Here is a 25,331-nt window from a genome sequence, read left to right as displayed (position 1 = left end):
TCGCATAACCCCCCTCAACCTCGTTGGAAGGCTGCCTCTAATCAGAGGCTACACTTAATGAGAGGGGAAAGCAAGCATCTTGACACTGCCGAGAGAGTGAGCGTTTACGGAGGGGGCGGGCTGTGAGTGTGGGTGCGTGTGTCGTCACCGCCTCGCTCATACAGTACAGCACAAAGCGCCCAGCCCCTCTCTCTCTCGCTCGCTCGTTCTGCTTTCCTCCCGCATCACAACCTTCCGGCTATCAGTGTCGTCCAGCACTGGCTCCTCATTCTGCCAGACCGCTTCCTCACATACTCCAGCAGAGCCAACACTTGGTAGAAGAACAGACAAACACGAGCATCAAGATGAGCTTAAGCTTCACGCCTACCCTGTCTCTCCTCCTCCTTCTTCTCCCCTCGCTCCTCAACTGCGGGATCGACGCCGTCCCCTCCCCGTTCCAACTGGCCCCGGACACACCGGCCCCGGCTGAGCCCACGCCGACCCGGGCAGCGCCTCGGCCGGACCCTTGCGTAGGTCGACCCTGTCTTAACGGGGGGCTCTGCATGGCCCTCCCGTTTCCGAGCAGGCCAGAGGACACCTGGGAGTACGCCTGCACGTGCGGCCAGAGCTTCACTGGACGTAACTGTGAGGTCAGTCCCTAAATTGTCCTCCTTTTTTAAACAAAGACATGATGAAGAACAATGATATCTTTCGTGTAATCAGAAAACTACAGAATCATCCTGCGTTCCTCATTTGGAGATATTGTCCTGTTCCCCAGAGGTTAAAAGTAATCAGCATCAGTGTCAAACTCATTTTCATCATTAGCCACATTGTAGTAACTGTTCCCTGAGAGGACCATTAGTGAAACATCATGTATACCCTGCATTTTATTGTTGTTACAACAAAGTAAATTGGAAATTTAGAAGTAATGGAAACTATTCAACCGTTCAATGTTGTTAAGGGTAATATTAGTGAAAAGTGAAGAAGAAGAAAAATCTAATTTTGTTGCAGATTTTCTTCCCAAAGGAAAAGACAAATCCATTCACCAGGAAACTTAAAGCAGCCACTGCCCTACAACTAACGATTATTTCAGTAATCAATTAATCTGCTGATTATTTAATCGATTAATTGATGACTCAGACTAAAAAAAGAGTTTACATTTCCGTCTCTTTTTTCCGAAACAGGACATTAATTCAAATCCATAGTTACTGGTTTGTCTGTTGCGTGAAAGCAGTTGTTTTATTTTGGTTCAAAACAAAGATAATTAATCAGTCCGCTTTCACGGAGGACTACAGAAATTGGAGAACATTTACTGTAGAGGAGCTTCAATTCTGAGCTTTTGTACAATTAAAAATAAAAGATATCTAAGCAATTCATTGGTTATCAATTATTTTTTTTTTGAATAATTTGATAATTGATTAGTTGTCAATTAATCGTTGCACCTCGCGTTATTTACTTTAGTAGACTACAAAAAAATAATAATGTGCTGGGCCAAATCAGGCCCCTGCGCCTTGAGTTGGATATCAGTGAAATATAGCCTTCTTAAAGCTGTCTAGTTGATATACAATGCTAACAATACCAATTGCAGTATTTTACGTGCTATTTCTTTATGGTTTGTTCTGAACATTACACAGTATTTTGAACAAAATACTGTTATTGTGATGTGGAGATGTGTGTACTTCATTTGTGACACACAAAAGCAACATTTGCACACACACTGTCGAAGGGTTAGCTTTTTATAGTGGGAGCATGAGCATGAGACGAGGAGGCAAGGGCTGCGTTGCTGTGGCAACAGGAGGGAAGAGCGCTAGCGCACATGCTCACTCGACTTGTTTGTATGTGTGTGTAGAAAACAGATTGCATTGCATCAGTGTGTATATTGCTTTGGATTGTTTTAAATAGCAATCTACAAGTTATAGTTTAAACACCCTGAGTAATCCGATGATAATCTGACGGCATGTAGGAGGACTATAATGTCAAAGGCGAAGGGTCACTTTAGACCTGGATGAGCAACTGCCAACCTGTAAATATTTTTGGGGGAAATTAGAATCATGTTTCCTCTATATCAGGGGTCAGCAACATTTACTGATAAAAATTATAGGCTAAATACGGTAAATAACAAAAAATCTGTCTCATTTGAACATTGTAATGAAGGAAACAGTGTGTCACTAGTCTAATGTACTGAGGGCCCAAGAGCCAATTAGAGCTGCACCACAATAGAAAAATATGAAAGCAGCATCCAAAACGTAGACATTCATTTTGTTCTACCTTTTGTCTTCCGTTTTTGGATTTTTGTTGTTAATTTTTCATACTTGTTAAAAAAAAAAAGTAAATTTTTTTAAATATACATTTGAATACTTTTGGGTAATTTTATGGACATTTAACGATCATTTCCTGCCTCTCTCCTTCCTTTTTTGGACATTTTATGGCTATTTTCTGCATAAAAAAAAAATTGCTATCAATTTTCTGACATTTTTGGCAATTTTGTGGACTCAAAATTTCGTGATTTCTTCTTTGACATTTTATGGCTACTTTTTGGACCTTTTTATTTTCTTTTCGGCTTTAAAATACTAATCGTAAATAATAATAATACTTTTCTGACTTCTTGGCAATTCCAAAGCCCATTTTCTGGTAATTTTCTGCTTTTACTCTTCCTTTTTGGACATTTTATGGTAACATTTTAAGGAATTAAAAAAAAAAAAAATCTACTATCCGCCTCCCTTTTCCTGACCACTTAAATTTTTTGACTTTTTTAACATTTAATTATTATTTTTTAAATCTAAATCCTTAGTTTAAAGAATATGTTCTACAAATCTACAATTTTTCAAATAAATTTTTTGAGATCCACAGGGAGCCACAGGAGAGAGACCTAAGAGCTGCTCCAGAGCGGCAGGTTTCATAACTGTGCTCTATGTATAGTTTTATGCTGTAATATCACCACTCACCACTAGATGGCAGACATTGCTTGATTGCGCTTGCAGGCCTAATAATTTGAGAATTTGGAATGACAAACAGGACAAACATACCTGAATAATATTAAAGTTTTGAGTGAATTGATTTTTTTGCCGTCCTTGAATTATAATTGTTTTGCGTAATACCCATTTGCACTGGCTGGGTAGGGGATCACAGTATGCCATTACTTATCAATGTTCAGACCAGCTGTTGTTGAAGGCTTTAAGTGGCATTTCTGTCATACATCTGGTTCAGAAGTGTGTGGCCCCATGTAGCTCCCAAGTAGCACTGATTAAAAAAATGGTGGCCTCCTCCATCATTTAGATTGTTCATCCCTACTATAGACACTATAGACATTCATCCCTGTTCAAGGTCCCAGGGAGCTGGAGTTTATCCCAGCTAACATAGGGTGAGCAAAGCACAACCCTCACAAGGTGATTATGAATGGAACCCGTCCCCGTGCCTTTGGAGTGTCCTTACCACACAATCATCAAAGCAAATTGTCGTCATTGTGCTGTTGTCCAAACAAGCCGGCTTTTTTCCCCCCAATTGCTGCGTCCACTTGAGCTCACAATGAGCAAACCACGGCTGCAGTGAGCTCAATACAGTAGTCAGCCGCGTCTATGAGTCATGCCGAGGCCATAGAGAGCACCCGTTAGCAGCACAGAGGATAAATGAGTCTGCTGCAGCATGACAGAGGGAAGCTGCAAGGTGAATGGCTGAACTTTATCTGACTCACCAACAGGTGGCAGCCATAAGCCCCCTCGGATTTCCTTCAGCTGAAGCATGGAATGTTGTCTGTACTGCAAAATGGTGCATTTAACAAGGGAGCCAATGACAAGCATCAAAACGGTCGTCCTGGTTTCATTTCTCAGAATAGAAGCAGCAGCTGCAGTTTGGTTTCTCCGCGCCACGCAAACCAAAGATAATAATGTCGTGTATCAGTCCTTTTCAATTGGCAATCAAAAATAAAATAAAAAAGGCAACTCTTTTGTTATTTATTTATTTTTCTCATGAAGAAAAGTTGTAGGCCTAGTAGTATTATTTAATTTTTAATTTAAATTATTATTGAATTTAAAAAATCCAGTAGAGTACAGTTGTTAAATACAGTTCAGTTATACTGAACTTTGAACTTTTAAGGGCAATATATTTCTGTTTATAAATTCATAAATGTGCTATTGTTGCATGAGAGACCACACTAAAGAAGCTCTGTGGGCTAGAGCAGCCTGCCGAAAAAGAGTTAGTGGGAGCGGCGAGCAAAAGTGGTATAGCAAGAACTTGCTGGAGCGGCTAACGAGCAGCTAGCAAGAATTAGCTGGAGCAGCTAACAATAGTGGCTAGTGGGAAAAGCGAGCAAAAGTTAGCGAGAACAAAGCAGGGGTGGGTTGGGGGGGATGGTTTGGGGGCGTTGGGAGACTCAATCATGGGATTTAGCAATGATCAATTGCAGGCCCCAGCTGTGGAAGGTAAGCGGCAGTCAACCCATTGGGTTTGACACGATGTTCCAGTGGCTAGCAAAAATATTACCTTTTGGGAATAAAAACTGACCACTTGGGCCCATATTGTAATGTTGGTCATTATAGATTTATTAGGAGAGCTAAATAGTTTTACTACTTGGTGTAAAAAGTTGCACAACCACTGTTCTAACACACACACACAAAATAAAGATGACAGATTTCTGATAATTCACTTTTAGACTTGGAGTTGGATCAGAAATATGAAATGAAAAAATGGGCCACAGGACTGAGTTTGCGTGTTTACGTTAATGCACAAGACCTGGAAATTTGACAATAGCAATGAAATACCATTAGTCAACCAAGCCATATTTAGTACACGCAATTCCCTTTAGTTGAAAAAAGAATGAAAACAGTGATATGTTATTGAAGTAACTTGGCCCAAGTCTGCTCATCCACGTGCATGTGGTGCTGTGTGGGCATGAATGAGTTGACAATGCGATCACGCAGATATACAGCAATAAAATAAATTGTCATTGGAATAGTGATGTTTTTTCCCTGTTCAAACCAGGGCTGAATGAATGAATTTTTTTGAACGTGTGAAAATTACATAAAACATCTAAACAGACAACATTTCTGTAAAAAAAATATAGTAAAAAATATAAATGCTACATTTTTGTTTTTGCTTGCGTTTTTCGTGAGCAAAACTCAAAGATAAAAAAAAAATGTCTACATATTATTTCTCTCAAATATTGCTCACAAATCTGTCTTAATCTGTTTGTGAGCTTTTCTCATTTGTCGATAACACATAACAAGATGCTGATTAGACAGCATGATTACTAACATAACTTTAAGAGTGAAAGTGGAGACAATTTGCAATTTTGACACAGATTTGAGCAAGAAACTTGAAATAGATGCCCTTGATTTGCTTTAGCAGGCCAACATCTGTATTTGTTCAGCTTTTTGTGTTAGGAAAAAATACAAAGAGCAAAATAATGATTTTTTTTCTTTTTTCTTTTTGGATTGTCAATCAAAAATTGAAAGCACAAAGGATTTGTGCCTTGAGAACATTTACACTCATCCGAACGACCCCTTGAAGCAGTTTTCCGCTCCTGAAACATGCTGCAACTAAAATCTATTTCACTTTTATTGCTCTTGAGCTAGTGGCCAACACAGACCTCAAGTTGAGCTCAAGGGGAATCAATGATTTTTTTTGACTCCCTCCTTTCTCTCTTCCTATCTATCCCTGCGCTTGTTCCTTCACCATGGAAACTGGAACAGCAGTCAATTGAGATTTGCTGAATGACCTGATTGGAAAAGTGCGACGATGCTTTGCATCCTCTCTTCCTCTGCTTGATGGACGGCTCAATGAGGGAGCCCAAAAAAGAGAAAGGAAACAAAATGCAAAGATAACGAAACAATCACAGCTGGCAAGCTGATGAATGCAATGAGTGAGCTGAATAACCCAGAGGTTGTACAATTCCGAATTCTGGATGATGGAGCATTTTCTAGCAAGCATTCATCATCTTGTCTTGAAGTTTTTATTCGTTTTGCCAATCAGACCTTGTGTCAACAGTTCTAATATCAATTCCCATGTTTGTTTTTCGGGGTTTATTGAGGTATTTTCTTGTTGCATGTTCACAACCTCCTCTCCTTAGTCTCCACCACATTAATTATGAAAATTACATAATTGGTTTTCTGACAAGATAACAGCTGTCAATCATAAAGCCAGTCCAGGCAGATGTTACGTCACCTGGTCGTTTTTCATTATGAGAGCCGTGGCACTATTTAAAGTCACATTTAATCTCTAATGTTATAAATATCTCATTAACTCATCATGTTTTGTACTGGAATTCACACTTTTTTTGTCTTGCTGAGAGTTAGTGCAAGAAAGCGTTCCATGTAAATTGCTGGATTTACGTAACAAGGTACACCGTTTGGCCACATCATCACTAAAGCTTGCACTTTTTACATTATTAATTATTGACAACTTTAGAAGTGCTGCTATTTGAAGAACTATTTTTATAAACAGAATAACACCACCACTTAAATATGTACAATCACGCACGTATTAGGTCTACTTGAATGATCAAATCACATGAGCTTTTCATGTGTTTTTAAACGGACATGACATACAGCTAGATTCAAAATGATTAGATTTTCAATTACAGTTGTGTTTCAAAGTTTAATGTCCATAAAATCCAGAATTCTGTGGCAATTGTTTTGACATTTTCAGAGGTTGAAGTTGACATGACATGAATTTGTGAATTTTTGTGACGATTCATGGCATTTTTGTGTCCTTTAGCTTTTGAACATCCTCATAAGTTTAAATACAGTGTATGTACACTTTACTTTCAAGCACAACTGTATGTTGCCATGAATTGAACAAGTCGGCTGTGTTCATGCCCACAATGGCACAAAATTCCCTTTTTTGAATGTGCCATGCTGCATCCGCTTGTATGGGTCTAGAAAAAATACCAAAACTTAGTCTAACCTGCCCCTGTGCAGATGTAGACGACGCCTCATGCCAGACTTGCACTGGGCACAAAAATAGAGCCGTTATTGTTTGCCATTTGGTTGGCTACTTTACTTTCACTGTAAAATTTGCTCTCCATCCGGATGAAACGCTTGGAGTAAACAAAGCCAAGTCGTGAAGTTATGTCTTCATCCTAATTGCGTGTGTGTGCGCGCGTATGTGTGCGTGCGTGTGTGTTTGTGGTAGTACATAGAGCGCTGCCCAATTAAGTAAACTCAAAGTCCTGTGGTCTCTTTGAAAATCTTCGCTTGTTAGTGAGTGGAGTCTAGAAAAAAAAAGAGTATATACTGTGCATCATTCTGTGGAACCTGTTTAATTCTTATAACAAGACGATGCCTCTTTGGTGCTTGCTTCACCCCCCCCCCACACACACACACAAAGGGCAAGAACAAACTTAGTTATATAATAAGAAATAAAAATGTATTTTTCTAATGGTGTTGCACTGGATTGTATGACAGCAACAACAAGACATCAAAATAAAAAATTGAAAAGAGTAGCATACCATTGGTCGACTACTCACAAATATGCCTTTTTGCATTTTTGCAGAGGGAACCCGTTCTCCGTTATTTGCTGGAAAAAAAGAAGCAGGCCAAAGCCACATCTAATATAGAAATAGTGCTTCTGTGCCATCTGGTGGCATCTTGGTGCTATGTACCGGTAACTATGTTAAACTGAGATGTAGGAGGAGCTTCATTTATTCAGGTCATGTAGAATTGAATGGCCTAATAGGAAAAAAAGGTGTTGTCATGTTGTGACATGGACAATTACAAACCTTTTTGAGTGGTTCACTTTAATACACTTTTTTTTCTTTAATTGTGAGATAAGGCAAAGTAAGACAAAATTGTCCTCCTGTAATCAGTGACAGGTGGTCTAATAATTGGGATACTTGTTGTTTATAAACATGACCATACCTTTGATAGAGTATTAATATTTAAAGGGGGGAAAAAAACGCTTTGAGCTTTCACTGCTATTTGCTAGTGGATAATCATCTCCATTTTACATAAGTTTGCCTTTTGATCTCTAAGAAGTTCAAGAGGAGAAGGAGTTGGTTTGATGGTTCTAATGGGTATGTCTCTGTGTGTGTATACTGTATATATAAGTACATACAGTAGTGGTATGTAATACTGTAATTTATTAAAATAAGAGCATCAAAATCATGATGCGTTTGACTGGAGTGGAGATGGCAGGCTTTATTGTTGCTATGGCGATCATGCCACCTAATTTACGGCGCTACAATAATGGTAGATCAGGCAGGACACATCTCAATTTGAGCTAGAGTTAGCATTTCTGTTTAATAACTAAATGGAGATAAATGATTTTCAATGAACAACAACAAAATACATTTTTATTGCTGTCAACTGTAACCTGAGGGGGTAAAACTAAAGTATACTACTTAAAAAAATAAAAATAAAAAACTCAAATGAAATATGTAACAAGCTGACATTGCACCTGATTACATTCTTCTCAAATAGCCAAAAGCCTGCCTGACGTTTGCACCTCATTACATCTCACATCTCATGAAAATACAGGGATTGTTTATTTTCTTAATATTAGATAGATGTACAAAGTGCAACATCTGTAATATTTCAGGGATAATGTAACTAAAAAGTAATGACTTCTTTGTATCTGTTGTCGTGTTTCATTGTTTTTTTTTTTTTAATAATTTGTTTTATATTTAAGATGATGTTTTTTCTATTTGTCAAAGTTTCTATATTGAAAAAGGTTAATTGTCGGTAGTGTTAAATAACAGTACAGAACCGTTACCCAGGTATGGGAATGTCCCTTTAGCTTTGAGATGTTGTAAAAGAGAGAAATTATTTTTCACCCACAGCTTCCTCATAGATTCTTGCAGGTCATATCCGGAATTGTTCACAATTCCATTACATAAAGACAGAGCGATTTCAAAAAGAAATGGCACCATAATAGCGCATGCAAAGCTGTCTCCAGTGGGCTACTTCTCAGATTCACAGCTTGTCTGTTAAGTAGATCTTACAAAGTATTACTTTAATGACGCCAAGTGGGAGACAAGCCAGCACACTTTGGGATGTTGGTGTACTGCTATGTGTCCCGAATATCGCTTTGCTGCAGACAATACAATGCCAGCTAAATCCAACAAATCCCTTTAGGACTAACAGAGCTGCTCCAGCAGAGAGCCGAGCAACGAGTTGTCTTCAGCCTTGGGCGCTGCTGCAGACATGACGATTAGCACGTATTAACATCTGTGCCTATGTGGGAAGAAAATCTGTTGGGGGTTGGAAATATACTTATCAAAAAGTGCAGAGCGCCAGTATGGAGTTGTATTAAAATACTAGAAATACTTGGAAGACAGTAGACAAAAAATAAACAGATACACACAATAATGCAACAGTAACATACTGTAGCATCTGAGACATTAAAGACAGCACATTAAGCAGTCAACAGTAGTAATTGTGGACACTGACATTTACATGTCGACTTGTCAAATGTAAACATTGCTTACACATGTAATTAAGTCAACCCCTCAAAAATGTCTTGACGATATGCTTATGCAGCCATACTAGTCTAAATGCGGTATTTTGGTTAATATTGTGTTCGTGGAATATGAGTTAACCAGCCAAATCCAGCAGTTTTTATCAGAAGGCGGCCATTTTGCCACTTGCTGTCGACTGAAGATGACATCACAGTTGCTCAGCCCTCAGGTAATGACCAATCACAGCTCACCTTCAGTAAACAGGTGAGCTGTGATTGTTCGTTGCCTGAGCATTGAGTAACTGTGATGTCATCTTCAGTCGACAGCAAGTGGCAAAATGGCCGCCCCCTGAGATGGATAAAAATGCTTCATAGCTCATACTCCACAAATGTATTATTAATCAGAATGTCATGTTTAGACTAGTGAGGTCATGTATATTTTGTTGTCAAGAAATGTTTAAGGTTGACTTCCCCATTAAGGTTTTTATGATTGTGACTTCACAGGAAATTTAAAACTCCCATATAGTTACTTGTCACGTGGAAAATTCCTATGTCTGAATTTGGTCATAATTACATATTTGTTCATGAATCTTAACTATTGTATAAAAATGGTTTGCTCTCACAAACACGTCTTTTTTGTTTTTCTGAAAAGTGATGGCGATTCCACCTGACGCCAATGTTATTTTACAAAATCGCTATTGTAAACACCCAAAGTCAGTTTTCTCATTTTTCATTTTTCTTTCTCATTATTTTCTTTTTATAATGCACCAACCACACATTCGACTGCACTTATATTCATCCTGTGCACACACACGTTATGTAAGCCAGGTTGAGAGTCTCTAGGAGTCACAAACACAATTAAACTCTAGGTTGACCTTTAAGTCAACATTTTGCACCACTTCAGGCACAAAGCTGTTGGATGAGAGTCGTGGTACATGTCCAGTGCGCTCTCACAATAGGAGACCCAATTTGGAACACCGTGCCTCTCTCCATGGCAACAGAGTGATGACGAGTTTGGAGCCAAAAGATCAACATCTTGGGAGTATGTAACACCAAGCAGGAAATGCCGTGCTGGAGAAAAGCAAAGAATATGTATGTCTATATTTAGCAGACATGGGGACCAGTCAGTGTGACAAAGACAGGAGATAAGTCTTATTACGTTTTATTTGGTTGAACAAAATGTTTCACTCCACTAGTGTGTGTCTGAGACTAATTCAAAGTGGCAGCAGGAGCAGCTTAAGAGCCATTTTTAGCCAGTGAAGGATTGTTTCTGATCTGAATGTATGCCATACATCAAACGTGGAAAAAGATAAGAAAAGTCTTTAATTTTGCGCCAAAACACGGCTGTTCCAGATTCTCTGAATTTTTGGATGATGTTATGCACTGTAGACGATTACTTCAACCTTTTTGCAATTTTTCACTGGTTAACACCTTTCTGATATTTCTCCACTATCTTTCTGCGCAACATTGGAGGAATTGTTGATTCTCTACCTATCTTCACTTCTGAGAGACACTGCCACTCCGAGAAGCGCTTTTTATACTCCAATCAAGTGGCCAATGGACCTCATTAGTGGTAACTGGTCTTCCAGCTGTTTTTTTTTTTTACAAGTGCAATTGACTTTTCCAGCCTCTTATTGCTACCTGTCCCAACTTTTTTGAGATTTGTTGGCACCATGAAATTAACAATCAACATATTTCCCCCTTAAAATGATACATTTTCTCAGTTTAAACTTTTGATCTGTCATCTATGTTCTATTCTGAACAAAATATTGAAATTTGGCACTTCCACATAATTGCATCACAATTTGTATTGTGTCCCAACTTTTTGGGAATTGGGTTTGTAGTTTTGATATGAATCTATCAAAACTAGCCGCGATCCGGGGTTAGTCTCAAGTCGTTAGCTTTTGGCTAACTTTGGACTGCTAGCATCCACTGATCATGAGTGTGCACTACATCACCGGAGATACTGGCAGAGCTTGGTAACAAAACACAGACAAATCCACATAGTATACTCATACTCATTAGAGATGCTGCTTATTAAATGTACATTAGGTATACTAGTTTTGGTCTAACCAATCAGAGGCTAGAATAATGCCGATGTCATTAAGGAGCAGGGCTTTGCCCCATTACTCACATAAGGGTGATGGACCAGGGCAGAGGTGTGAAATTGGCAGCAGATAGAGGCTGAAATATGATTGGGCAAAAAACAACAACAACAAATAAACCCAACAGCCATATGCGCTCAAAGCAGTACAGCGAAAAGAAATGGTACGGAGAAAAAGAGAAAAGACTGATGAGAATAAATGAATTCAATCTTATTGAATTAGAATTTAGGTTGTAAATGTGGGCCAGTGCTTATAGTAGTGTTCAGTGTTTTGACCTTGCTAGCGACTAAATCCAGGACGTACCTTGCCGCTTGCCCAAAGTCAGCTGAGATAGAAAATGGATGTAGGCTGTGAAGATTGTATTCCATGCTTATGTTTTTGTAAGCACTTAGCGGAGGCGTGTGAGCTTGTTATCTCCATTACAACAGTGGCGATATTAAAGTCCTGCTAGTAAAGAATCAGTGCCGCCGCTGAGTGTCCTCGCTGTACAGAATAGATGCATCATGTGGACGGATGAGCTGTCACTGTAATGTGGCAAGGCTGTGTATGGGAGATATAGCACCAAACGGAATTGTGTTATTTGCTATAGGAACAAGACTGACAAGTTTGTCCAAAGCCCTCCAGGAGCGACGGTGGTCAGCAGCCCAAAAGCCTTATACTTAGAGAGGTTATAAATAGAAGCTTAAATCACTCTCCTATCACTTAGTATTCTCCTTGCTTTCCTCCTCTGCTTCTCATTATCTTCCATCAATTCTCCCGTGTCAAGTTGCACATTTGGCATAGCGGTACCTTAGTTGTCTTGTGAGGGATGATGTCTGGCAATCGCACCCGTTTATTGCCTGTTTGTTCGACGACAGCACCAGGGACCTTTCGTCCTCCGACTGTGCGCTAAATTATGAATGGCACATCCAAAGACATGAAAACATCAAGCAAAGTTGAAAAGACAAGAAACGACTTCTCTAGCATGTTCCTCCTTATCGCTCCACTGCCGCCTCATTATCATTTATTCACGCTCTCAGGCAAGATTGAAAGCTATCGAGGTGCTCTGCAATGTTTATGCGGGTTCCGTGGAAGCACGTTTTGAAAAGAGGAGTTGCTCCTTGAAGCCAGTGGGCTAGGAGGCAAAGGAGTTTGCGACGGGAATGGATGATGGATGCTTTGATGTGCAGAAATAGACACAAACATTAAAGGCTTGCAGACAAAAACACTCTTTTACATAAGCATTGTGCTTGTCTTACTGTATGGTACCGCGACAAGGATGAATATAAAGCAGATGGCAGCAGAACACTTTGGAAAGGATGACTATTTATAAATGGAGTCAGTTCTGCATGGCAGTCATTTTAGGTGCCAACGGTTAATTTATCTATCTTGGATTCAAATCATTTATTATCTGGTACACTTTTGCATTTGTTTCTACTTTCAAAGCAAGCCATATTTTAAAAAATCATCCAGCAAGGCTGTTAATTGGTGCACTGGGCCGCTGTAAATAATGCGCAGTTGGAACAAGCGTGAATTTTGTATTTTATGTAATTCGTCTGCTGTGAAATGATAAGACAGAGACATTTTTTTCTTCTAAAGCTGATGTATTAGACAGCAAGTGGGAAATACTAATTTGAATTTTAACCAACATTATGTGGAAAAATATGGTAAAAACACCAACAAAACTTGGTGGGACATTAGCAAATCTCATGAGTTCAGCTCAGCAATCAATTACAGGATTAACACAACAAGTGAGGTTTTTCTTTTTTAATTCGATTCAGCCACTGAAGTATACCATTGATGGCAAAGGTGACAAGCGTAATAATACATTTCGAAATAAGAAATAGAATTTGTGAAGTAAGAAATGACCTGGCTTTTCAGTACTATATATTAACAATACAATAATAGTAAGGCCAATATGAGACTTAACACTGATCTGGTCTGGGGCAAGAAAAAATAATCCATGTTTGTTGAGCTATTAACATTGCATCATCAACGATTATATTGTCCCCCAGACTCCCCACTAGACTGTACACCAATCTCATTGCCTGGATTGTGATTGGACAATATTTAGCATCCATCCATTCGTCCATCCATCTTCTACCGCTTATCCAAGGTTGGGTCGCGGGGGCAGCAGCTTTAGGAGGGAAGCCCAGACTTCCCTCTCCCAAGCCACTTTAACCAGATCCTCCGACGGGATCCTAAGGCGTTCTCGGGCCAGCTGAGAGACTAAGTCTCTCCAGCATGTCCTGGATCGTCCCCGGGGCCTCCCGCCGGTGGGACAATGCCCGGAACACCTCTCCAGGGAGGCGTCCAGGAAGCATCCGAACCAGATGCCCGAGCCACCTCAGCTGGTTCCTCTCAACGCGGAGGAGTAGCGGCTCGACCCTGAGTCCCTCCCGGATGATCGAGCTTCTCGCCCTATCTCTAAGGGAGAGCCCGGACACCCTGCGGAGAAAACTCATTTCGGCCGCTTGTGTCCGGGATCTTGTTCTTTCGGTCACGACCCACAGCTCGTGACCATAGGTGAGGGTAGGAACGTAGATCGGCCGGTAAATCGAGAACTTCGCTCCTTCTTCGCCACAACGGACCGATACAGAGTCCGCATCACTGCAGACGCAGCACCGATCCGCCTGTCGCTCCATCCTGCCCTCACTCGTGAACAAGACCCCAAGATACTTGAACTCCTCTACTTGGGGCAGGATCTCATCTCTGACCCGGAGAGGGCACTCCACCCTTTTCCGACTGAGGACCATGGTCTCGGATTTGGAGGTGCTGATTTTCATCCCAACCGCTTCATACTCGGCTGCAAACCGCTCCAGTGAGAGTTGGACATCACGGCTTGATGAAGCCAACAGCACCACGTCATCTGCAAAAAGCAGAGATGCAATGCTGAGGCAAAATATGTAACATTTTATGCAAAATTTGGTGAGCGGCTATGATGACTTAATATGCCCGATCGATCAATTAAGTTAATGATCGGCTCTTCTAAATAACACATTGCATGTTATATTTTATGTTTATGTTTTTGTTAAAAAAAAGTTATCCATGCATTTCAATTGACGTCAACTATATGTGGTTTTTCGCTATTCGTGTGCCGGGCTGGTTCCTATCTCCCGCGAATGGTGGCAGTTAACTGGTGAGTAAATATAATTTTAAAAATAAATATATTGCTCCATATTCTGATCAAATCGGTGATTAGTTATTTTTATTTTTTTCAACCTCGACCGCTGATCAATAATCTGCCCAAAAAATCCTGATTGTGCAAAGCCTAATAATTATCAATTACATATACTATGTTTTATGTTTTAGTGGAAATGGACCTCCTCACTCAAAGGTGAATAAAGCCATGTGTAATTTGTTTTAATATGGTCGAGTTTAACAACAATAACCCAAATCCCTCATTTTTATTCATGAATTATTATTTGGTTGTCATTGTATGGACCCGTAGTGACGATAAGCGGTTCTGAAATTGGATGGTTGGATGCATTGGGAATTGGCAGTGCAAAACATTTCTAATGATGTGCATTCAGCCACCGTGAGGAGCTGATGTCAGCCACCAAGTCATGACTGAAGTAGAATTGGGGTAAATTGAGTGATGAACGAGAGTGTATGTCGACAAAAGGGACGGCACTGCAGCGCCAGGCATTTATTGCCGGGTGGCTTTCTAACTGACAGATGTAATAAATCATTTTAATATGAATGTGGGCCTGAGATACTGTCAGGATATTGCCTGAATGGTAAACCTTCAAAACAATGCATTACACATACCTCAGAAAATTAATAGAAAATGAAGCAAAAATCTATTTTCTTTGTAGAAGTTCACTTCCCTGTTCCCTTATTGACTAAGATGAATGTCACTTTAAAAAATGTTCTTTTGCTTACAAGTCTGACCTAACTAAAGCCCTCTAACAATGTTATTCTATTTCGATAAAGCATGGCAAACAAAACTTTTCTTTCGTTTTCCAATGTTGTTATCAAGACACGATACATGTTTAACTTGATTAGCAACGTGACAAAGATCTTGTTCCCGTGTGTTTGCTTTGTTTTTAGCACTTTATATTGAGGTCTTAAACCTCATAAGAGCACATTGAAGCATTATTTCTGAGAACGATTTTGGCACCATTATGAATTTGATATTTTCTTTCCGCTGAATTACACAGAACTCATTATGCAGCGTGCATTTCAGATGTAAATTATGACCATGCAGCAACATGAAAATTTAATTAACATAATCTAACAAATGCCTAACTGACTGATTATGTAATTACAGCGCATTTGTTATAATCAGCTAGTTCTAGTGGTAACTTCTTTGGTGCAAAATTTTACACTGTTGCCTGGAGTACAGCACATTATTATTATTATTATTATTATTATTATTATTATTATTATTATTATTATTATTATTATTATTATTATTGTTAAGACTGATGCAGAATTAACTCTTCAATGAATCCTCCATAATTAAGGGACACATTTTCTAATTTTAATAAAATAATAAAACCGTGTCTATAAAGAGTGGTACATTATTATAAAGCTTACATACATGCAGATCAGATTCCATCTCTTTATTGTCTATATAAGGACATGTCTTTGTCTGGCTGGTGAGAGGCTGGACCAGTCGATCCCACATACAGTATAGGTTACACATTAAGTCAATAAACAAACAAACACAAGTACAATAAATATAATGTCAATAGTTATTCTAGATCGTTCACAATCCAAGCAAAGTGAATGTTCTACTTTTAGAATAGATTATGCTAAAGTTACCGATTAGAAAAAAGAAAGATTACATTTCCTGAAAATCATCAGGGACAGGAATAATTTTCATAATGTTAAGAACTATAACACTTTTTTTTTCTTTTTTTTCATCTATCCACATAAATACATTTTCTATACCGCTCATGTAAGATGGAACCTAGATTTACACCCTGGACTGGTCACCAGCCAATCACAAAGTTCACAAATGATAACAACCATTTATACTCACTTTGACGCCAATGGACAATTTCAAGTTTTCAACTGACCTATTGTGCATGTTTTGGAACATAGGAAGACCTTTTTATTTTTTTAATTACAAAAAAATGGTTTTATGTGAGTGCATTGAATAAAACTGAACGTAATCGTTCCACTTTAAAATACATGGAGGTATGCATCAATTGATCTTTTATTGATAGATTTCTGTTGTTTGTGGTTATTACTATCAGGTGTCATGGCTGCTGTCTTGGAGTTGGCCTATTGGGCTGTGCACACTTTGAGAACGGGAGGCAGAGTAGTAATCCCAGATGACAAAAGGAAAGGGTTGTATAACATATCACTTTTCACAGCATGATGGGACTCTTGCAAATATTGCCGGAAGCAGATGGGGTGAGGGGCGGGATAACAACGACGACGGCACACTGCCTCTTGTGCTGTGGGCTAATTGTTCCCACTTGCTTCGTAACTATGGTAACTTGGTTGGAATACCGGAGGTGTAGAACAGTTGGAGGCAACTTGCAGAAAGATTTCATTAGCCTCACTCAGCTTCAAGATATGTGGCACTCACCTTGGGATGTGATTGCTGCCTCTATTGATTTGTATTGTCTCTACAAAGACAAACGTATGCACTTAGAGTTACTGTAAGTCCAGAAGTATTTGGACAAGGAATTCACAAGGAAGTTTGGAATATAACACTATCTACAGCCATTCTATGTAGAGTTTGGGTACAGTACTTCCATTATTAGGGGATTTATATTATTTGGACCATATTGAGCATACCGAACTTTACAGCTCCATATACATTACAATTCATCTTAATTCATGTTGCATTAACAGCTACACACACCATTGCTATAACATGTTCATGTTTGATGTGGTATGCTTTGGATTATGAACTCTTTCTTTCCTTATTTGTACTTTTCCGTCCTCATCACTCAGATGCAATTTCTGTTCTTTGGTCCGTCCAAAGAATCGGATTCCAAAACATCAGAGGCATCTCCAAATGTTTTCGGCCAAATCTAGTATGGCTTTTACTGTTCTTGAATTGAACCTTGTTGTAAAACAAACATTCTTGCAAGCATCTCTTGATTTTAAATGTCAACGATGATATGAGAATGTTTTTTGTTTGTTGGTGTGTGAGGGGAATATCATTATAACTCTTTGTCCAAATAAAATACTGGACCTAACTTTTAATTTAGAATGTTTGTTTGCTGCTCCAAGAAAGGTCCATTTTAATTATGATGCAGATGACTTTTACATCATCTATGGCTTTTCAACGGATTTCTATGCAATTAGCTGGAAGATGAGATCATTAAATAAACGATACCCCTGCAGTTCAATCTCCTTCAGCTCAAATGAGTCACGCTAATTCTGTGAATGGCTGTGAAAGTGCTGAAATGAAGCACTCCGCTCACTGCTGCTGAGAAACAGCAAATGCGAGTTGAATTTCCCCCTTGACGGACTATAAAGGCTATAAAAATAATAAATCAATAAATGAAGGATGAATGAATAAATGGTACAAATACTAATTGTTAAGAAAACAACATAATTCTATATGGATAGCGACTTGAAGACATCTGACAGAGAACATGAAAATACAACATAACCATGTACAACAACAAAAATGACCTAATGCAAGCTAGTTAGTTGTCCACTTACTAAAAGAAACAAATTAAAATACAAATGAAAAAGCAAGCATCTATTGTCATTTTTTATTATATTCTCATCTAAAACACAAATTGCTTTATTTGGACGGCAAACATTTGGAGATAATATTAATATTAAACAAAACGTATTTTGATTGATTATTATTCTCACGCCATGTTTCTTTATAATAATGATTTGGTTTCCACAAAATATGATGTTTAAGGAATTACCACTCCATCTTCACTCCTTTCCTCAACACTCACATTGCGAAGCAATTACCTTTGCTTCTGAGCATCTAATTCCTCTGATTGTTGAACCATGGAAATAAAGATGCTAATATACGTCATTATCATAAACCGTCATTATTTTAGAAATAAATGTATTCACACGAATTTTATGCAGCCTGAAATTATCGACTGTAGTCATAGAGTAATGAACATAAAGCACAGACGCAAACAGCCACAGCACAATAGTAAGATAGAAATATCATTAAATGACCATTTTGACTGATGATGATAATAGCTTCTTGTAGTTACATTTTCAAAAAGGTTCATTCAAAGTTCATCCAGTACATACCAATAATTAATAAACTATCAAATAAATAGGCTACAAAAATTATGCTAATGTCAGTAATGGTTCACACATAAAATATACATAATTTTATTGGAAGCAGGATACTGCACATTCAGCAAACACACAGCCAACGCGTTTATTATTAGGACAATTTTAGTCCAGTCAATTCACAAAGTCTTGTGTAGGGCTGATAATATAGCACCAGTGGAAATCAAACAAATGACTGTTTCAAGTCAATTACTTCACAAAGTGATTTTGCATCCCTCCCAAATAACATTGTTTATTTTTAAGTTGTTTAAGGCATCACCAGTTTCTGCAATTAGCATCCAACTTCCTGCCAACATGGCTAATCTACACAGTCTCATTATTACACTATAACAAATTTCTGTAAAATTTACAGTAAAAATCTACAGGATTTTCTTGATTTTATATATTACAGTATTTAACTGTATACAGCAATGCATTATGGGTAAAACAAAGTGCAGTTTAGGTAAAGTACAGTAATTTGCTGTATAATTTGCGGTAAAATACTGTATATTTTACAGCAACTATATTTTGGCACGTATATATGCGGATTACAGGTAAATACTGTAAAGATTGTTGGATTTTGGCAAGTATCTCAATAGGAGAAGAAACAAATAGCGGTACCTGTTTCGTCACAGGAGCAAGGACAAGAACATTATTTCCCGCATTGTCTTCACATCACATTTCTCCGATAAAGCAGCGACCCTTTTGAGGAATACGCGGTTAAGAAGATGGATGGATGGATTTTACAAGGACATACTGTATTATGTATTTATTATGTATATTATGTAAATTACGTAGAATACAAGAAACGGTTGTAAAATAGATTACAGTGAATTACTGTAAAAGTAAATACAGTAACTAACTGTAATTTATATACAGTAAATACAAAAAATATAGATTTGACAAGAATTAGCTGGCAACTTTTTTGCCAGTTATTTCTTGTAATTTCTAGTCAATTCGTTTACAGTATACTTTATTCATACAGTGCCCTTAAGGCTGGTGGAAGAAAAACCTCTGTAGAATTGGATGTGCAGTGTGTTTGAGAATAGAATAGAATAGAATGGAAGCCTGTATTTTCCCTGCAATGACAAAATTTGGTTTTACAGCAGCAAAGGGGACAGTAGCAGCACAAAGTAGTATGAAAAACAAACAAACCAGAAGCACATTTTTACATATTTACAGCACCAGGCAATAAGACTGAACAGAAAGAGGGTAGCACCCTATAGTACAATAATTTACTGAAAAGGTAATAATGCCTGAAAATGTAATATTGCGCTTAACACGATCAAAAATCTAATAAAACCCAATAACGTATAATGTCAACAATAATGTAATAAAAATCCTGACTGATATTGTACATACAATTTTTTATCCATAATGTAAAATCTTATTGCATTATTATATCATATATACAGTATTACATTATCCCAGATGTCTTTGCAGCAAAGCAGATGTAATCAAGGGGGCGGAGCTTAATTTGATTAACTCTCTGCAGAGTTGGTTTAACACTAAATAAACTCTGAAACATTTATCAGCAAAATATTAACACTTTGTTTTTGTTGTTGTGAATGTACAAAATATGTCTAATATTCTCAAAACACAACATGTAGAACTTTGGGCTGAAAATAAACATACCCGGTATACTACATTACATTTTCTGTCAAGTATTACATGATCATTTTTAAGAAAAAAAAGACTGACGTGAAAATGTAATACATTATCAATAAAATATTATTACATTATCAGTAAGGATTTATTTTTTATTTTTTGGGTGAAATTATTACATTATTGGGTTGTATTACATTTTTGACCGAGTTGAGTGCAAGTTTTGTTAAATTATTATTACATAATAGGGTGCTACAAGTAAGGAGCAGCAGCAGTGTATGTGGCAATCAAATGTATGAGAAATATTATATATGTACATGAATGATTAGATACGATACATCTAGAAGTGAATGTGTATAGCTGCAAGAATAGTCAGCAGCTTTGTAATAAATAAAAATAAATACATGGAAATAATGATTCTATATGCTGTATAAATCATGACATGCGGTACATGAAAATATTCATATATTGTCTGAGGAAATATCAATGTTTTGTTTGTAATCCACCCTCATTAATGTAGTTTTGGCGTTCCGCAAGAGAGATAACGAGTATCGGTTCACATCTCTTTTTATCTGATGCTCAAAGCACCACATGTGGTGAAAACTAAGTAGCTTTTTTTTAAGTCCACACCACACGCACATACACATAAAAAGAGAAATAAATATTTATAAATCTTCAGTACAGTTTCCAGGGGACTTGGTTCAAGCATCATTACCATCCGTCTGTTCAGCCTCTTCTCAGGACGACGCTTCGTTTCTCTCATGGTGCTATTAAATCTTTTGGTGTTGAAATCACAGAGCTACACAAGTTACTGAAGTAAAACCATCGAAATAAAAAACGACCAAAAATACAAGAGAGCACAGTTTGGGATGCTTTAAGCCGAAGAAGCGCAGGCTTCTTCTTGCTGTCAGGCAGCATTGTAAGCCCCACTTTGTCCTCTTTCACCTTCAACATCCACACAAGAATATTTCCCTTCAAATGTGCTTAAATATTGATGAAGGGAACCCGCATGATGGCTGTCAGAAGGCATCTATCTCATTGCTCGGTGTACGTGTGTGTGCTTTTGTGTGTACCCGTTATTTTGGGCTTTTGATTCCGCCAGTGATGGCCATTGTTATTATCTCATGTTGGGATGCCGCAAACACAAGTGTTGAAATGAACAGAAATAAAAAAAGGGACTTTTTTTTTACAATAATGTTTTAGCAGCCTCGCTAGTCTAAACAAAGCATTCTGATTAATATTGTGTTTGTGGAATATGAATTAAGCTGCAAAATCTACCCGTTTTTATCTATCTATTGGGAGGCGTCCATTTTGCCATTTGCTGTGGACTGAAAATGACATCACTGTCTCGTGCCTAAGGGCTCAGGTAATCATGGCGCACCTGTTTTCTGAGTTTGGTCATGTGACATTGGCAAAGCTGAGCCCGAGCCCCTGAGCAACTATGATGTCATTTTCAGTCGCCTGCAAGTGGCAAAATGGCCGACCACTGAGATGGATAGATGGGTGGATCTTGCTGCGTAACTCATATTCCACAAACGTGATATTAATCAGAATGCTGTGTTTACACACATAGAACATATGATTGTAAACCGTCAATTTATTCGTAGTGTATTTATCCATCCATTTCATGCTGTTCAGACTTTAGAGCCAGGTTTACTGACACTGTTTTTCCCTCCTCACTTTTATTCAAATTTGTGTGAATCTCAAAGTATATTACGCATACATGGAAGAAAAAAAAAACCGAGTTAGATAAGTGTAACTTCATGAGTTTTTATTTGTTTTGCTTTCTTCCCTCCTTTCTCTCTTTGTGTCCCTTCTGAAACCTTGTTCTATCTGGCTGTATTTTAAATAAATATCCATCACAACAGAAACAACAAACTCCCCTGGTGCACAGACAAACAATTCCGTGCTCAAGCAGTTGAACAGGATAGACTCAAGGGAAAAAAATAGTAGCTTGATAACATCGGTCAAGATGATCATCTGTGACAGACTGAATCGCAAGCAATCTTGTTGTTTGCTATGTTTAGCTTTTCCAGTCAACCTACAATAATGCTATTGAAACTTTTACTGGAAAAACTGACCAAATGCACAGCTTAGTAGTTAGTGACGAAGCTGAAGATTTTTTCATTCCGCTTCCCACCAACAATTCTCCTTCTGTCTATTTCCTCCTCCTTCATTTCAGTTTTTCGCAGACCCGTGTTCCAGCAGTCCCTGTCTCCATGGAAACTGCAGCCTGCACAATGGAGAAGAGGAGGGAGAGCCGACTTACACCTGCGAATGTAGCCAAGGCTACGAAGGGCCGAAGTGCGATCAGATCGTACTGACTGTGGCTGAATGGGAACCCGTCTCTCCGTCAGCTCCTGAACTGGCCACCCCCGTCGCCTCCACAACCTCGGCCGCCACTCAGCCACCGCAGCCAACCGGCGTGTCCCCCAGCACCACATCAGCACTCCCCACCCTGCCGCCATGGCAACCCAAAACTGGCCAGCGGCTTCTGATGGTGCCGTGGGAGGCGGACAGGGTGAGACGACTCGTTACTTGTTGTTAACTTTAGAGTCTCTAAACACAACATTTTGTGGTCGTCTTTGCGATTTAGGTGACCGAGGGTCTGCACTGTGTGAGCCCAGAGCTGTGTGAGCTGACAGCAACGTTGACTTTATCTCTGGAGGTGCCAGAGGAAACTGCTGTGAAGTAAGAGTGCCTTGAAGTAGCTTTTCGACTTGCCCTTGTATCATCAAAGCAATGAAATGGTACATTTTGAATCGCTTGTAGGCTTAAAATGAAACGATGCATTTGAAACTGCATATTGCGTTCACTAATATTATTATTTTTTGTGTCAAGCTTTAACAATAACAGCTGCATTAGTAATACCCACGGTGAACAAAATAAAAGCAAAACACAATCCTTTTGTTTTGATAAATGGGTTAGGGTGGATAGATGGATGAAAGAGTAATCGATATCTCCAGCAATAAAACAGCAGTAGTTTTTATACTTTTATATATTTCTTGGAATCAATACATCATATATATATAAACAAAATGTGTACTAGATGAAAGACCAAAATCTTAGGTATATTTTTTTCATACTTTGTGTCAGTGCAGAGTTATAAGTCATCAAATAGAGGTAGGGAACATGTGACATGTTGCCCCACCATTGGGTTAGTTGTCACACTATATGGGGTAAGATGTCACACTGGATTTTGCAATTAATAAAACAAGGACAAACCTCCTTGTTCTTCTGTTTTTTTGTTTTTGTTTTGTTTTTTTGCCAGAGAAATTATGTATCATCAATCTAGAAAATTTTGCATAATCATTGAGCAAACTTATATATATTATAAAATATTACGAAATGGATTAAAGTCCTTAGGAACTGCTGGCATGCTCTCAGCCCCCCCCCCCCCTTTAAACTGGAAATTTAAAATTACAGTGAATTTAAAAAAATGAAGCATTTTGGTTAATGGATGGATATTTCATCATGAAACTTAAACCAGTCCTGACGTGTGGGCATACTGTAGTTCCAATTTGCAAAATCTATTTTAAACAGTGAACCAGAACATGGCAAATAAATTTCCACACTCATCAGAATTCTATCATCTGAAGAACAATTCTGGCAAATGTAAACCGAGTTGCCAGAGTGCATTTTTCATTGACCCGTTCTTTGCATATGTGACAATAAACCCCAAAATGACTGTGACAAGTTGCCCCAAACTACCAAGTTGACTATTACATGCTCTAGTTTAAAGTTAGCTTAAAACAGAGCAGTGACTGAGGCATGACAAGATGCCTGAATCTCTCCTCTAATTTGCTGCTAGAATTTGTTTATGTGCAATGCCTGTTTCAAAAGATATGAAGTTGAAATTTTTTACTTTAGGTTGTGCAAAACAGATAACTCAGCTCACAATGTGCTATTCTCTTCTCAGACAGTACACAACCCCTGAACATTTATACAAAGAAAATTAGTATTCAACTTTTTCGTTGCGCCCTCTGGTGGAGAAAAAAATTGCAGCCCCGGTGTACCCTAGACAACTCGTAGCTCTGCCAGCACATTGCTATTCTTAATTCAGTGTGCTGTTTAACGTATTTAAAACAGAATGCACTCAGTTCTACAATGAAACACATGATCCAGTAATACTAAAGAAATATCATAATCATGAGTATGGATGGTCGAATTGGCCGCCCTCTTGTGGCCGTTTATTGATAAGGAACTAGAAATGAGAAATTAAAAGAATAGAAAATTTACATTCATTTCATGCAATTGTCAGGAGAAATGCTCACCTGTTTTCTGAGTTTGGTCATGTGACGTTTGCAAACTGAGCCATGATTGGTTGTTACCTGACCCCGGAACATTAATGAAGTTATCAAATTAATTATAGGTAAAATATTAACTTCTTACTGCTGAAAATGACTAAATGAGTCAAATATCCCTTTAATATGGACTTGTTGTCAAACATAAACCTGTGTGCCGCCCCATTACGTGTCCATCAGGTAATCCTCAAAGAAGAGTCATGTATGACAGTTAAAACATTGCCTATACACCTAATAAAGAGACTTTATGAATGACTTAAGTAAGTATTACTCATTCCAGAGTATTCCATCTCTGCAGCATGCATGCTCATAAACAGCGATACATTCCTGTGAGTGAGGTCAATAAATTATGCAGAAGAGTCAAGGAGCTGAGATGGTGTCCTTGACGTTGCCCCTCATTACGGATCGTGAGTCAGTTCTTGGAGACAGGGAGCTATGAAGTGAGAGCAATCAGACGAGACTGCTTTGTTTTTGTACATCGTGGTTCAATGCAATTCTGCACTGTAAAAACAAAACAAAACAAAAAACTGTACATTTCCGGCAACTGGGGCGCCAAATAAATACAGTGAAATAACAGAAAATTACTCTTTTATACTTCTCATAAAAATAGTTTTTTTTACCCCATAATTAAAATACAATTTGCAGTTGTAGTTTTAACAAGATTTTACTCTTTTTTTCCAGGTTGTTTTTAATATTTAATTTTAAATAATTAAATTACCTAGAAATATATTAGGTATTTTGTATT

General features: G+C 38.2%; 1 protein-coding gene across 1 annotated transcript in view; it reads left to right on the top strand.

The window, feature by feature from the left end:
• Nucleotides 1–245: 245 nt before the first annotated feature.
• dner (delta/notch-like EGF repeat containing) overlaps nucleotides 246–25,331 on the top strand; it is a 41,252-nt gene continuing 16,166 nt past the window's right edge. Inside the window, exons 1-3 of the mRNA XM_086081262.1 lie at nucleotides 246–629; nucleotides 22,465–22,803; nucleotides 22,879–22,973. Coding sequence (XP_085937388.1) covers nucleotides 345–629; nucleotides 22,465–22,803; nucleotides 22,879–22,973 — 719 coding nt within the window. The 5' untranslated portion in view covers nucleotides 246–344. The remainder of the gene's footprint in view (nucleotides 630–22,464; nucleotides 22,804–22,878; nucleotides 22,974–25,331) is intronic.

This window comes from Leptonotus elevatus, chromosome 7 (assembly GCF_054856555.1).
Source record: "Leptonotus elevatus isolate MCC_2025b chromosome 7, RoL_Lele_1.0, whole genome shotgun sequence".
In the NCBI taxonomy this organism is placed as follows: domain Eukaryota; kingdom Metazoa; phylum Chordata; class Actinopteri; order Syngnathiformes; family Syngnathidae; genus Leptonotus; species Leptonotus elevatus.
The sequence above is the reverse complement of the archived record's forward strand: the minus strand, read 5'-3'. Positions and strand labels throughout refer to the sequence as shown.